At 41.8% G+C, this 16120-nt stretch overlaps 2 protein-coding genes across 2 annotated transcripts in view; both read right to left on the bottom strand.

Annotated features, from left to right (window-relative positions):
* Positions 1-15973, bottom strand: part of HYAL3 (hyaluronidase 3) — a 28906-nt gene extending 12933 nt beyond the window's left edge. The window contains exon 1 of the mRNA XM_087954977.1: positions 15856-15973. The gene's annotated coding sequence lies outside the window, so the exon portion shown is untranslated. The remainder of the gene's footprint in view (positions 1-15855) is intronic.
* Positions 4534-15966, bottom strand: NAA80 (N-alpha-acetyltransferase 80, NatH catalytic subunit). The gene is made up of 2 exons (XM_026673288.2): positions 15856-15966; positions 4534-5737 (listed from the first exon to the last, which is right to left on the bottom strand). The coding sequence occupies exon 2, from the start codon at positions 5681-5683 to the stop codon at positions 4673-4675; it is 1011 nt and encodes a 336-aa protein (XP_026529073.1). The 5' UTR covers positions 5684-5737; positions 15856-15966; the 3' UTR covers positions 4534-4672.
* Positions 15974-16120: the final 147 nt, after the last annotated feature.

Genomic DNA, 16120 nt, shown 5'->3' with positions numbered 1-16120 from the left:
TACTTAAGTAATTCTGTTGGCTAAATCTGAAAAAAGCACTCTTTTTACATGTGATTACAGGTAAAAGCCAAGTTGCCACTAGAAAAAAAAAACAGCACTAACAGCTGGGCAGTGTAGGACGTTAGCACCTATCCCTCTCCTAGAAAAATGAAATATCCTGGGAAATATTAAAAAGGCAGAATATTTCCCCTAAAAAGAGTAAAGTAGAAACTCAGAGAGGCAGAAGCTCACCCCCACCTTTGTTAATGGGTGGGCCATTAAGGCCTGGGCCAGAATACTTTACATAACAAAGATCTCCAGGTAAAGGTATAGCAATTGCCCAAGAACCCTTTCAGTGCATCATCATCCAGCAAGGCTCAACCAAGCCTGGAACTCAGAAAAACCTACAAAGACCCCCAGCCCTGGGAGTCTGACAGCCAATGGGATACATTTCTTGCACAGGAACAGGAAACACTAAAGTAGGGCCCAACAGAGGGTATATAAGGGTCTCTCAGCATCTTGGCTGGCCCTTCTTGATCTCTTCCTTCACCTTGAAGCATGTGATCATCCTTCCTTTTCATTCTGGAGCTCCAGACCATGTGGTCCTCCTGTCCACCATTAAACCTTCCAAACAGCCTCCATGTTTCCGGTGTCTTTTTCCCCACTTGGAACCCAGAAGGATATTTCTTCCAACAGCAGTACAGCAAATGTTTCATAGAAGCAAATCTACCATGCTTAGTGGGATGACAGTTAAAGAGTCCTTTTCATATTTTCATCTACAATAACTCAGCTCACAAAATTTTAAGATGCAATAGGAAATAATTTCAAATCATGGCACTTTTCACAGTTTCTTCTATTTATTCTCTATTTATTCTTCTCTTCTCACCAACTTGTGTGTGTGTGTGTGTGTGTGTGTGTGTGTGTGTGTGTGTGTAAAGGAGGAAAAGCACGTTGCAATCTTCTGACTAGTAATTTGGATGGGAAGGGCATCAGATTGAGAATAACTATATCAAACCTGAGGTTCTATATGTTGAGGTCAATGCCAACTTTTATAATGCAGTACTAAGGTTTTTTTTAAAAAAAAAATTAATGAGAACTATCTCTTTTCAACTGCTTAAAAAAACTCAGATAAGCTTACCTTGAAAGCAAGTAAAACACCAGTTTTATATGAATCTGAAAGAAAGCACTATGAATAGGAATAATTTATAAAGCAGCCTGGCTATCCTTTAATAAAACAGTGCAACAATGGGAAATGATTTTCTGTTCCATGCTTTATTTTAGAAGTAACCCAGGTATTTTTTACTTCCTGCAGCAACAATCTATGCTGTTCTGACTTTCTTTTTTCAAGTACTACCTATGCTCCAGGGTAGCTGAGTGGAGCATTCCAGGTTCAGTCCATGCTCATATGGAGACAAATATTTATGCTGTGCATAAAGGGGGGATTACCTGTGATGTGATTTGCATTTAAGGAACTTAAAAAAAAAACAAAAAACCTTTTTTGATGACAACTTTCCATTTGCTCAAAAAAGAAGCAACACAAGATTCAGATAATTCTCCAAGCCACACTTGTTGTGTCTTATCCACTTGCAGTTAACCACAGCATGTTCTCATAATCTTGCTTCCTCTTGTCTCCAATCCATAGTTGAGGCATCGTGAAGTCTTTAGATGTTCCGGTATCTGTGTTCTCTCCCTTCAGTAGCCACCAAGCAACAGCAATTTTTGATATCCTTCAGCAACATTTTGTCAATGGCACTGCCAGGTGATCTCCAGGGGATGGTATCAGCCTGGCACTTGCTGGCCTGATCGTGTTATCCAAGTTAATAGTGTATCTGTCAGGATTCCGGCAGTTACTCCAATTAAATCATGAGCCTCAAGCCACACTCCCAAGACTAAAGATGATTTATTAGAAGTTAATATTCCGGCATTTGCCTGGGTGTAGCCAACTCTGAGATACGTAATTCACTGTCACCCTTGACCCTGCTTTTCCCCCCACCCCTCTGGGTGTATTGACCAACGAAACAAATCCATAGCCAAGAGTCATCAATCATGCTCTCCAATTAGATTTTTGCACTGCAGAAGCTTCAGTCATCTAATCAGTCTTTGAAGAAAATATGAATGGAATGTACTTTCGATTCCACACTCCCGCCACGTCCCTCCTCTTCTGTCTCTTGGCCTTCTCCTGCAAGACCATTATGCTTAGGTCAGCAAGTCTGATTCTTCCAAAATGGAATTTTACCCAATTTCTGACTTAGAGACATGGATCAGCCAAATTATAACAGCCTAATCACGATGGGGAGAAATGGAGATACAGGGTGAAGTAGAAAAGATCTCATTCTCTCTGCCACTTCATAGTGCATTATGTACTGCATGTACAGAGGAGAGCATCAAAGATGATAAAGGGCCTGGTGGCTAAATCATATGATGAACGGTTGATGGAGCAAGGTATGTCAAGCTGATCAAAGAGAATTACAGGGGACATGATAACTGTCTTTCAGTACTTGAGGGGCCAGAGTGCCCAGAGAGGAGGGGATTGACATTTTCCAAAGCACTAGAGGCAGGACGAGAAACCCAGGTAACCCTCGACTTACAACAGTTTGTTTAGTAACTATTCAAAATTATGAAGGCACTGAAAAAAGTGAATTATGACCATTTTTCACACATAGAACCGTTGCAGCATCTCCATGGTCGCATGATCAAAATTCAGATGCTTGGCAACTGACTCGTATTTATGACGGTTGCAGTGTCCCAGGGTCATGTGATCATCGTTGGCAGACTTCTGGTGAGCAAAGTCAATGGGGAAGCCAGATTCACTTAACCATCATGTTACTAACTTAACAACTGCAGTGATTCACTCGACAACTGTGGTAAGAAAGGGCATAAAATCAGTCAAATTTAACAAATGTCTCACTTAGCAACAGAAATTTTGGGCTCAATTGTGGTTGTAACTCAAGGTAGTGGGTGGAAGCTTGTTAAGGAGAGATCCAACCTAGAGGTGAAGAGAAATTCTGTATGTACAATGTCACCTGTGTAGCTTTTAGTATGAAAGGGAATTTTTTCATTTCAAGTATTAAGAAATATTAATGTACAACATTCAATGAAGAAATAATACCATTTCCTATATGTCCCTCAAAAAATTGCACGTGCCTGCTGTTTTCTTTAATAGTTCCTTTACAGATGTATCAACATTGCTGCTTCGTGAACAAATTCCTGACGAGGCTTGCCCTCTTCGTTTTCAAAAAGTAATTTTAAAAATTTGGAATTGCAAGCCAAGTGTTAAGTCTAAATATTGTTATAGAAGTATCACGTTACTTCATGTATTTAAATTACTTATATCCACAAACTGTCTGAATATATCTAACACTTGGCTGCAAAATATGCAATGATCTTGCAGGTGGATTCACCAGGGACCCAATATGAAGCTATCACTTTCAACATGCATCTAGTAGAGGTTAGTTATCAAGCAATGGAGGCAATAACTCAATTAGAGACTAAAAGAAACTAAGAATCCAAGAATGAAGTGTTACATCTTCATTTTAAAAGTGTTCAGATCAGCTTTCACAGATCTGTATTTTTTTTAATAAAAAAAGGTACACGAACGCATGTTCCATGATAACTTTACTAGCTGATTGTAATTTGACATAAACCTTATTTGTATCAAGCAACCTATACACTAACCTCTTTGGAAGGCATCAGGTTAAAGCTTCCAAAACCCATAATTCCAGATTGTGGAGATTAGAAGTCCTGGCAGTCAATATAATTAAAGAGTTGTTTTTGCCTCAAACCAAACTTTAAACACAATCACTTTATAAGTGCATGACGGCTAACGGGAAAGAGCTTTTATTGCAGATGCCATTCGTGAGGTCCAAGTTAAGAGTGGGACAAACTTATGAAGAAGCAAGCTTGCTCCACTATTACCCCACCAAAGCAGCACCATCTCAGTCCTATTCAATTCACATGAAGGCAATGATTCACCCATCGAAGTCAAGTATGAGATAAATATGTATGTATTTAGGTTTTGTTCTTATGGATTCTTTTTTCTGGTCTTGTATACTGCCCAGAGTTCATCGGAGTGGGACAGCTGTAACACATGTAAATAAGCTTTGAGTTTGAAATGGTTGTGAGAAGCTGACTGCTTTTGGCTGTAAATCTAGCTTTATCCCTTCGCAAGTTTGATAAACCAAATCAACTCACATTTATTCAATAAACCACAGTTAAATCATGTATTATGATGGAATAAATTCTAGCAGAGGGGATGGTAAAGCTATTCTCTTTATGCATCAGCACCAGAGACAAGTTTGTTTGAATGCTCCCTGCAGAGTCAGCAGGGACAACTTGCATAGAATTTTGAAGGTGCTTTGTTTATTGGGATACGCAATACAGGAGAAGCAAGGGAATTTACAGGGCAGCTCGGTATAGCCCCAGAAGCACAACTTTGGCAATAATTACTGAAATTCAGTAAGAATCAAGTGCTGGCCTTCAAAGTGTACCTAACATATAGTCTTAGCATCTTTAACTTTCAACGAAAAAGAACCTGATAATGAAGAACAACAGAAAACCAAATACGTTGTTTTATTCATTTTAAATGGCGATCTTTTGTCTCACAAAGCCAGACTTCCCTTTTAAAACAAGAAAGGCTTTTCTTTTTCCTCATTCCTTTATTTCATCTTTATTGCACAGTCACACGATGGAAAAATCAGATATCCTTCTTCATCCAAAATATGGGCTGCCCTTTCAGATCCAGGTAAGGTGTTTGTAAAAGCGTCTGTTCTTCAAATGTATTCTCCAAAACCCTGGAAGAGGCAGGTTTACTGGAGTTTGGCTGGGCTAGTAAAAAGGCTCTTGGTGGAGGCACTGGAAGTGGAAGGGGAGGAGGAGGAGGAGGAGAGGGTAGAAGAGTTGGGGCAGCAGAAGCAAATGGGGAGGCTGATGGTAAAGAGTGAACCAGACCATTATTGGACTGCACAGAGGATGGGTGGGGACCTGGCAATGGAGGACAGGGAGAAACGGTAGCTGTCCCTGAATGATAAGAACAAGGAGAAGGCAATGAAGGGGGGGCTACTGAGCAAAAAGGAGAAGAAGAAAGAGGTGCAGCACATGGTGAAGGAGGGAGGTTTGCTCCACATCTACTTTGGTAAGATGCATTTGTATTATGCTTCCCAGGTGGGGCAGGAAGCTCCATCTTAGCTTGAGGGGTAGAGAAGTTCTCCAAAAAGTTCATAGGTACCAGAGAACTGATGAATCCAGCCCACGAAACAGGCTTGGTCAAGCTATAGCCCAGGTGGGCATAAAAATGTTGTTTGTCATGTGTGGTGAGATACAGATGCTGGTAGCCATGGGCTTTGGCAAAGTTCTCAACAGCTTCCATCAGCTTCCTGCCATAGCCCTTTCCACGGAGGGCCTTGGCCACCACCACGGTCTCCACAAATAAACTGTTACATTGGCCAATCACACGGGATAACCTGGCATGTCCCAGAAGTTGGCACTGGGTATTGGACGCCTTCCCTTCTGCAGTTTCCTCCGTTAGCCTCAGAGTTTTGATCAGTACCAGGCACATGGGAAAGTTGTCACTAGATTTTTGCAGGGAGTGGATACGGGAAGTCCGGCTCCGTTTCCACTCTTCGTTGATGAGGTCAGCGCAGGCCTCCAGGAGATCAGGCCTCTTGTGAAGGGGGACTGCTGTGAGCATCTCTGAAACCGAACCCATTCTTCTCACCGTGATGAAACTTCACAAGCGAGAGAGAGAGAGTTTGGTGCACTCCTGAAAGCACAAATACAATGAAATGTGCTTTCAATGCATACTTACTTCCCAGAGAGTTAATCGTCTCAGTGACATTACAGGGAAACTTCAGCAGTTCCTTGCTTTGTTTTGCCTAGGTTAAGCACAAGTTAGAGTCCTCTGAAATATGCCCAAACAGCAACAAAAGGACCTAATGCAAAAATCCATTTAATAGCCACATACTGTACATCGAAATAAACATTACTGTATATACTCGAGTATAAGCCTAGTTTTTCAGCCCATTTTTGTGCTAAAAAAACCCCCTCGGCTTATACTCGAGTCAGATTCCCCTCTGAAAAAAAATGGTGTGGAGCTCTGGAGCTGGGCAGCCGCTTCCCTGCTTCCGTGTTTCCTTTGCAACTTGTAAGCATGGGGTAATCGGAAGCAGAAAAGTTCTTGCATGAGGATATATTGTTTTTCTTTTTTTAACTGTTTTTAGGGGGAAAGACCCACCATCATGTGAGAATGCTCAGACACGAAATCTATCCTCCCGAAAATAAGTGTGTGTGTGGGGGATTTTAACAGAGGGAAGACGTGGGGAGAAGGCAAAAGCAACGGAAGATCCTTCTGGGGAAACTGGGGAGACTCACCCTTGGTCCAGATGAGCCCCTTCCCGCCCCTAAGGAAGCAGAGGCAGCCAGCAAGGGCAGGCAAGCCCCACTTCGTGGACTCCAGCCGTCCTCGCTCCCACCCAAAGCCACGAAGTCCCCCAATCGCGCAGCCCAGATTCGCCCTCCTCAGGGGGCAGCAACGACACCCGGTGTTTCCCGAGACAAGAAGCTCCGCCGTGCAATGAAAGCGCCCTGGCTCTAGGCTCGCGGGCTCAGAAAACAACGCGAGCCGAGGTGGCTTCAGCTCCGCTTGGCTTCGTTTCCTCAGCCCCAGCTGCTTTCAGTCCACTCAGGAGGAGGAGGAGGAGGTGGTGTGGTGGTGGCTCGCGTTGTTTTCTGAGCTCTAGGCTCGCAGGCTGTCCTAGAGAAAGTTTTATTGGTATCTATTTTTATTTTGAAATTTACCAGTAGCTGCTGCATTTCCCACCTCAAACATACTCGAGTCAATAAGTTTTCCCAGTTTTTGTGGTAAAATTAGGTGCCTCGGCTTATATTCGGGTCGACTTATACTCGAGTATATACGGTATTTTCACCACCACCATTCTATTATCCCAGCAACGTCTCCAACCTGCTCCAGTAGTTTCAAGAGGGGTTGGAGTACAGCTTCCATTCATGGGCCCGATAACTAAAAATGATAGGCATTCAAGTAGAAAACAGACAAATTCCTACAAGCTGCTACTTTGAAACTTTCTTTTCATTTTCTTTACTGTCCAAATATAAATTACCATATGTTAACCAATAAGCAGAATGTCTGTATGGAATACCACCCTGAATAAGCTACACAAATGCAATAGATTGTATATAGTTGGATGAGTTTAAGAGAAAACAGTCTGGTAACTCATACTCTCCCCATTGGAAATAATATATAAATTCTATTGTTCTTAAACCTTTAAAAAAAAAAAAGAGGAACTGATTGTAGGTTTCCTCTTTACCCCACAAGCATTATTTTTCAAAAATATATTACTCTCTCTGTAAAACCTTTGCTGAAATACCTGGATCACCTACTTATAGGCCACAAAGGACAATCTATATGTAAAAAAGCAATCTACTTGAAAGGAACATCCAAGTCCAAGTTGCTCTTTTATCTTCTCTCAACAGTCTAGGTGACTCTATTTAAATTTTATAAAGGAAGAACCCCTGCATTTAAGATGCTGTAATATGACATCACTGATGGGTAATGTCATAATGACTTCACATCTCTGGTCCTCACCAGGAGATAACAGCTAAATATGGGTCTTATAATAGCAATAGCAGTAAGACTTATATACTGTTTCACGGTGCTTTACAGCCCTCTCAGCGGTTTACAGAGTAACATATTGCCTCTAATAATCTGGGTCCTCATTTTACCCACCTGGGAAGGATGGAAGGCTGAGCCAACCTAGAGCCTGGTGAGATTCGAACTGCCAAATCACAGGCAGCCAGCAGTCAGCAGAAGTTGCCTGAAAGTACTGCAGTCTAACCACTGCACCAACGCAGCTCATTTTTTCATGATGCCTCTCATTTCTGCCTGCCTTAACTGTAAGGCTCAAGCACTGAGATAATGAAATCCAATCGAGTTCAATCCTTTATTTGCTTGCACCTAATGGACAGAAACTTACCAGACTACCATATAAACTTCTCTCCTATTAAATATATCCTGAGAGATTCTAGGGTGAATTTAGTCTACCTCAGGACTAAGCAGTCTCTTAATCCAGGCTTCTTTGGGAAGGCTCTAAAATAATTAACAAAATACTCCCCTTCTGATGCTGTGACTGCACATTCCATCACAATAGCCTAATCACGTCTAGGTAACTAGGGCAGGCAGAGTTGCTTGCTGCTCTCATGCTGTCACAATAGTGTGGAATTAGTGGCAGTCTCCTACCATTGTTTGGCAAGAACGTGTAGTATTAGTATACTAGAACAATCTTACGTGATCATTTGAGCTCTGGAAGGAACCGCTCAAGCAAATTGTGGGACTGTTTGAATGTTTCTCCAGAGCACAACGCAATACTTCCTCCAATGTCTCCCAGAAGCCATGGATTGCAAGAAGGCAGTATGTTGAAACATTCCCATAACCAGTCACAGATGAAGTATTGATGTTTCCAGTTAGACCACAGAGTGAGTTGCACATACATGAATCAAACGTGAATATGGAGCAGGACACAATTTTTTTTTGAAGGGAGGCATTTTGGCTTGAGGATTTGAAAAGAGAGCCTCACCTCTGTACACTTGGTCCATTTGCGGAGGTATGGGGGGAGGGTTCCCCATTATATATCACTAACAAAGAAGAAGGGAGCTTATTTAAAAGAACTCAATCCCTCTAACCCAGGGGTCTCCAACCTTCAGCAACTTTAAGACTTGTGGACTTTAACTCCCAGATTCTGGGGGTTGAAGTCCACAAGTCTTAAAATTGCCCAAGGTTGGAGACCCCTGCTCTAACCCATTTATTTTATTTACAACATTTATATAGCTCTCCATCTCTCAAGAACTCTGGGCAACTCCCAATTAAAAATCGAAAGACACATACAATTGTTTTCAAAATGTTAACATTCCATCAAAACATAAAGTATTAAAATAACAGTGCAGTTGTTAATACCATGACACAACTCTGTGCTCATGTGCCATCATCTAATCTCCCAATTTGGGGGAGAAATGCTAGGTCTTTAAAGCCTTACAGAACGCCAAAAGGGTACAGGCCTGCCAAACCTCAGGGGGGAAAGTGTTCCACAGGGCAGGGGCTGCCATGGAAAAGGAACATTTCCTAGCTCTCATCAGATGACAATTTTTATGGGAAGAGATTAAGAATATGCCCATTCTATCTGACCTGGTAGGACAAGTAGGTGTTCTTAGGGAAAGGTGGTCCTGCATCTCTGTCCCTGTGCTGTAAATGTTTAAAGGTGACGACCAGCACCTTGAATTGCACCAGAAAGAAACTGGAAGCCAGTTGCAGCTCGTGCAAGAGAGGTGTTACATAGGCCTACATAGAGGTCTCCTTACTGTGTATGGTGCTGCATTCTAGACCAAGTTTCTGGCTGTTATTCAAGGGCAGCACCATGTGGAGCGCACTGCAGTATTCCAAATGGGAGGTGACCAAGGCATAAATGACCATAAGCAAGGCCTCCTGGACCAGGAAAGGATGCAATTGGTCCACCAGACAAATCTAGGAAAAGTCCCCCCCTTACCACAACTACCACCTGCTCCTTCAGCAGGAGCTGTCAATCCAGGAGGACCTCAGAATCGTGCTCCGGTTCAGTGCAGAAAAGTATCACCCCATCCAGAATGAAAGATGAAGAAGAATCATCTGGTCCTGGGGGATCAAAAACCCACAGACACTCCACTTGCCAGGATTGATTCAAGGTCAGTCCCTCCCCATCCAGATCCTTATAGCACTTACCACTTAGCACTTATATACCGCTTCACAGTGCTTTACAGGTCTCTTTAAGCAGTTTACAGAGTCAGCATATTGTCCCCAACAACCTGGGTTCCCATTTTACTGACCTCAGAAGGATGGAGGGCTGAGTCAACCTTGAGCCAGGGAGACCCAAACTGCCAAACTGCCGGCAGCCAGTGATCAGCAGAAGTAGCCTCTAGACACTCAGCCAGCACTGCCACGCCATCTGAGATGCCACCTAGCCCACGTGAAATGCTCCCGGCGGAGGGGGGGTTGTTTCTTCATCTTCCCTAGTCAAGAATGGCCAGAAGGGGTATCTACCACTCATATACTTCTAGGCAGAATACTACTTTTGTTCTCTTTCCTATATGCCCATGTGCTAAGCAGGCATCAATACCAAGCAGAACCCTAATTAAGGAACTATCAAGGAGAAAACCACACCCTCCACCAACATTGACAGACAAGCTACTGAATATAAACAGGGAGCAAGCTCTACATTCAGTAGCAGCAGTGATGTCACCTAGTTGAGTAATAAAATGTCTGGAAGCAAACAAGATCAGAGAATATGAAGAACTCCAAAGTTTTATAATACCTCCTTAAAGATGGGTAAAATCTTAAGACTGAGCCAACAATGTGCTATTTGTCTCTCCAACAGAAACAAAGGTTGATATAAAATATAGAATTATTTTGCATGCTGATGTTTATGTTTGATATGCATGATTCAAGTTCTTTCCATAATACAATGCAATTTGTAAGCCACTTTGGCCATAGAATTTTGTGAGACAATTGCCTACTGTAAGTTAGTTAACTGTACCTCATTTTCATAGCTGCACAATATCTTAGTACCCTTAGAACCAGATATGCCACTGTGCCCATAGGCGTGACTTTTCACATTAATGTATAAATGGAAGTGGTCATGCTGCAAAGCAAAGCATCAATATCACTTTAATGTCCACATTCTGGCCCCAAATGGCCCATGTGCCTGCTGAGGGTACAGTTCAGGGTTTTATTTGAAAATATCTTCACCTGATCTGAAAGGACAAAAGTAAGTAGAGGTGGTAGGAAGCAAGTAACAGATAGCTTTTTAATAAAATTGCTAACTAACTGCTAACAATAAAATTGCTAAACTCTATGGCAGACCAAACAGGTATGAACCTCTATATCAAAATACTACCCAGATATGTCAAAAACTTATTTTTTTAAGCATCTTCAGCAGTAACAATATATGATGTTATTATGGGAAGAAATTGAGAATTTGCCAGTTCCCTCACCAATTGATTTATAATAAAGTATCTTGCAAATGACTTTTGAAGAATGTTCATTACCCAAAAACAGGCACAAAAATACAAAGTCCATTATTCTATTGAAATTGTACAATGTTATTATAATTGTGCAATGTGTTGTGTTGTGCAACGTGTTGTGTTTAAGAATATGTAACTTGCCTTATATTACATGTTAAAAAAAATCTGCCTTAGCAAAAAAAAATTAGAAACAAAATATATTATAATCCTAATGATAATGGCAGAACCACAACTGTTTTTGAAAATTATCCTAATACGGATTAGAACATTGAGCAGAAAGCATAATCCCAGGTAAACTTATTGTCCTTTTCACTACATTGAATTCTAACTACCACATCAATTCTAATCTACAGTAAATCAGGTTTCCTTCCTTGCTTAAATCCAGACTATTTTGCATACCGCATGAGACTGATTTTTATCAGAATTCTGGAGCTAGATTAGAAAAATACAGGTAACACTATGATAATGGTATTGAGAGAAGAGAAAAAGAGAGTAGTATTGAGATAGGAGAAAATATCAGGCATGGCAATGGCTTTCTTTTCACTCCTTCCAATGATCACCATCTGTAGCTTGTTCTCTTCTTCCTAATTTCAGCTTGGTGTCAATCTCAAGTTGCTTTGCTTAAAAATGGCAATAAAGCCATTCAATCGTGGAAAACAAGTTTGAAAGTTCCAGTCAACCATATTTCTCTTCTTGGGTTCCCTGACTGGGTGAAGATTCTCATCCTCTGTATTTTAACATTACTTAGGGAAAGGTACTTCTTCCTCAGTTATAACTCTCAAAAAAAATCAACCCAACTGCCTATTCCTCTACAACATCTGATTAAGGAAGGCAAGAATACCCTTGTCCAAGTATTATTGCATAAGAAAAGGGCAAATGGGAAAAAAAAGTGCCAAATACCTTCAGTGAATGGAAGTTGCCTCAAGTAGCACCACCTTTCTCCTTAGAAATTTCTGCTTGCCAATTAACACCTAGTAGAAACAGTTTAGCTGCTTTCACAAGAGCACAGCAGGAACTAAACATGCTCTTCTTATCCATTACTTCTTTTAAAGAAAGAAGAGGCTGCTAATTTGAATACTGGTAAAGGGGGAAGTATCTGAAATGTAAATTAAGTGTTGAACTGCCCAACCTTTACAATAGAAGGCTGGCACCTTTCCTCAACCCGACAATGAAAAACAGCCAGCAAATTCTAAGGGGTTCTCAAATGAATCCTTTAAAACTATCCTTGCTGGCAAGTCCAAATATAGGCAAAAGCATTCTGACAATCTGTTCTCTAATAAATGACCATCCAGTATACGTTAGCAAGCAACATCCGGTCCTATTATAAGGACAACAATCAGGGTTATCTAGGGTGGAACATCTGACAAAATAGGGCAGGTTGAACAGGCAAACTAGATTGACAGCTTTCCATGCCCTAATTCCTCCCCAAAATTTCTGCATTCAGTCAGACTATATCATTAAAGTGTAGACACAAACAATGATGACTGTACAATGGGTCTTTAGCTTAATTTATAGTGTCTTGACCAGTGTGGCATTGAGGCATGCTCTCAGTTCCAGATATTTGTTGACCAACTGAATGAACACGCAAGAGAGGTACAAACAACTTTTCTGTCAGAAGTCAGTTTCAATGCTTACCTTTCAAAGCCATCAGTGTCATCCCATACCTCTTACCCGTTTCAAACAATCTTGAGAGTGAAAGAACACTGGGTTGTGATTATCTTAAATTAAACTCACACATCAATTTAAGATCTTATAAGTTCAGAGAGTCATCACTTTCAGACACTCCATTCAGACACTTAGAAGAAACAATAAAATCATCCATGTATACAAACACATGCCGTTCTTTCCTTCTTCATTTTTTATCCTTTTTCTTTAATGTGTTCATGTTCCTCTCTCTCTTTCTCTCTCTCATACAGAGAGAGAGAGAGAGAGAGAGAGAGAGAGAGAACACTACACTACCTCTCCAACATTAAGAAACTATCAACTTTCCCCCATAAGAATTCTATCCACTGGTATTAGCAGAAGAACACATAGTAGAGGTGGTGTAACAGGTAGTCAACAACATCTATCCAAGGGGCACCTGGTTGCTTTAGCCATTGTGCTCTGAGCTGGGTCCTGGACTTCAGGCTGAAACTTATTGGCACTCTTTTTATAATAACTACTGAAAAAGTAAGGAAAGAGAAGATTCCTTGAGGGAACCGTAAGCCATCATGGCCCATAAACAAATATTCAGGAATGTCCATTATCCAGAATGGAGGATCTACCCAGTAAATGAAACTTAGAAGAAACAATAAAAAGGTCCTTCAAGTCTGGCTCATGGTGTTTTTGTGAACACATCCATATGGTTTTCAAAGCACTGCTATTGTTGCCATAAACGTCTTTGGGAATTTTTCTTCACCTTCCCAACTTAGTCTACAACCTTATATTTCATGATGGTTCCATTCAAATATTTAACTTTTTGAGCTTAATCGAGCACCTAGATAATCATAGCACCTCTGAATTAAACAGAACAGATAGTCCTCGACTTACGACCACAATTGAGCACAAATTGAGAGAAATTTGCTAAGTGAGTTTTGCCCCATTTTACAGCTTTACTTGCCACAGTTGTTAAGTCAGTCGCTGTGGTTGTTAAATTAGTAACCTGGTGGTTAAGTGAATCTGGCTTCCCCATTGACTTTGCTTGTCAGAAAGTTGCAAAAGGTGATCACATGACCCCAGGACACTGTGAGGGTCTTAAGTATGAAACAGATGCCAAGCATCTGAATTTTGATCCCATGATATTGGGGATGCTACAAAGGGTGTAACTGTGGAAAACGGCCGTAAGTCACTTTTTTCAGTGCAATTGTAACTTCAAACTGTCATTAAATGAACTGTTGTAAGTCAAGGACTACCTGTATTTTGCTAGAACAGAGAGATTTTTTTTTAAAGATTTAGTAGATACTGCCATGAAGCTATTCCTATAACAATAAAATAGATATTTATATCAGAGCACAAACATTTTTGGGGATCACCACCCATGCTTTCTCCAAATGTCTATACTTTGTAGGGGACATGGAAGAAAAGTACCCTGTGTTGCCACCAACAAGCATTCCCCGATGAGGAATCACAAACTCATGGAAACCAGAGACAAGACAGGACAGAGTGCAGAGGATATGTTCAAGCAAAGATGATGGGGGTTTTCCTGTGTACACGGCACATTTTTCCTGCTCTGAAACTAAAAATATGACTTAGGCTTGGTTCTTTTCCAGTCTCTGATTCCCTGAATATTCATGTTGAAGACATAGAAAATATTCAGATAACAAAACTCTAACTCTTCTAGAACCATGTCATCTTATTGTTAGAAGGAAAATATAGAGACTACAACTGAACGAAAGTGAACCCAAACTCCAGCCCACTGAAAACAAAGGCAGTTACAGCAAATTCGTATACACCCCTACTGATAAGTAAGCGCCACCCAGAGGGACTTCCAAATATGTATTTTACATAAAATGTACATATTGAAAATACACAGATTTGATTAAACTATCACACATACATCACTGGATTTAAACTTGAACATTAAAATCCCTTTCTCCATTTCCAAGAGGGACTGGCTGGTGAAATCTGCCAGAAGCATAAAGTACGCTTACTCATTTATATCAGTCTTCCCCAACCTAATGAATCCCAGACCTATTACAGATCTGGATACAGATGTTGAATTGTTGAAATTCAACCATGCTGTGGACTGTTAGTGATGAGAGTTATTTAATTTGAGAAAGGACTTCAGAATTGCTCTCCCCCCCAATAAAGGCAGGAGAATGGGGAAGCACTTCTAAACTTGTTACTGGAACGTATAATAAAAAATAAATAAAACTAATATTCAGGAGGTTATTTTCCTAATCTGGCCTACTTCAGAGGGCCAACAGTACAGTAACACAGTGAGCTCTATTCCCCTCATATATGTGGATGCAAGCAACTAGGGTATTATTTTTCAATTCCATGAGGAAAACCACCCCTGAAGCACCCTAATCTTCTAGTCCAGGGGCGCTGCCTCTACTATCCGGGGATACTCAGAGAAAGTGCCCTGCGCCACCCGTCCAAATTCAGGGCTTTCTTCCAATAAATCGCCCCCTCGCTTTTGCCAGCAGAGTCACCCAGGCCTCTTTGGCATTTCCCCAGAAGCCCTAAAAAAAGGCAGCCACGAATTTTCCCATTAAACGACACGAGGTGTCAGCAAAGAACCAGCCACTGGGCTGCAAATGGTCCTCTCCAAGCCATACAAGGCGATAGGAGGAAATGTGGGAAGCTCCCTGCATTTGCGTTGCGCTTAACTAGGGGCTTCGTTTGGAAGGAGTTGACTTCTAGGTTTCACCTCCCGACCCCCCCCCCCCTTTCCTGGGTGCAAAAGGTAAAGAGGAGTTTAATAGCTTTTGAGAAACCCTCTCTTTGCTTTTTATCCTGAAGCGCCTAAACCCACCATTCAACCCTAGCGCTTCCCCCGCCCGCCCGCTGCAGAGATTCATGCCCTTTTATGGGCACAGGCCGCCCAACTCCTCTTCTGGAGCAAGAGAAAGAAGACTCAAGAATCAGTCAGCCAAACCTGTTAGCACCTACCCACCCCGCCCAACCCTTCGATTCCTGCTCTCTCTCCAAAATGTGTATCTATCCCAACCCTCGATGCTTTCCCGATCTCCCGTCCGGCAGATGAGAGAGGATCCCGTTTGAACTGCCCTGCCTCTCCCTGGCGAGAGTTTCAGCCGAGAACGCCCCCTTGCCAGACCCTCATCCCGGCCCAAACCAACATTAACGCCGAACGCGGGATTGATCATAAATACTAACATCGTGCTAGCAACCGCGGGAACTGCCGTGCGGACGCTCTGTCATTTTCAGCCACCTGAGCTCGCCCACGGCCCCACACGCCGTAAAGCGGCGAGGGCAGAAAAGTTCCGCTCCCCCCCTTTTTTTCCCCCGTCCCGAAAGCTACACTGGCCCCTAACGGCTTGGAGGGTTTCCTTCTCTGGAGATTGCCGTTGTCCTTTCTCACTCACTTTTGCGAGCTGGTTTCTGTTGCGGTTCTCCTTTCGAAGTTCCGTTGCATCAAATG

Source organism: Notechis scutatus, chromosome 2, assembly GCF_049901735.1.
Source record: "Notechis scutatus isolate UNSWTSFEM ecotype Mainland chromosome 2, rNotScu1.2, whole genome shotgun sequence".
Taxonomy (NCBI): Eukaryota; Metazoa; Chordata; class Lepidosauria; order Squamata; family Elapidae; genus Notechis; species Notechis scutatus.
Note: the sequence above shows the minus strand (reverse complement) of the source record. Positions and strands in the feature narration are given on the sequence as shown.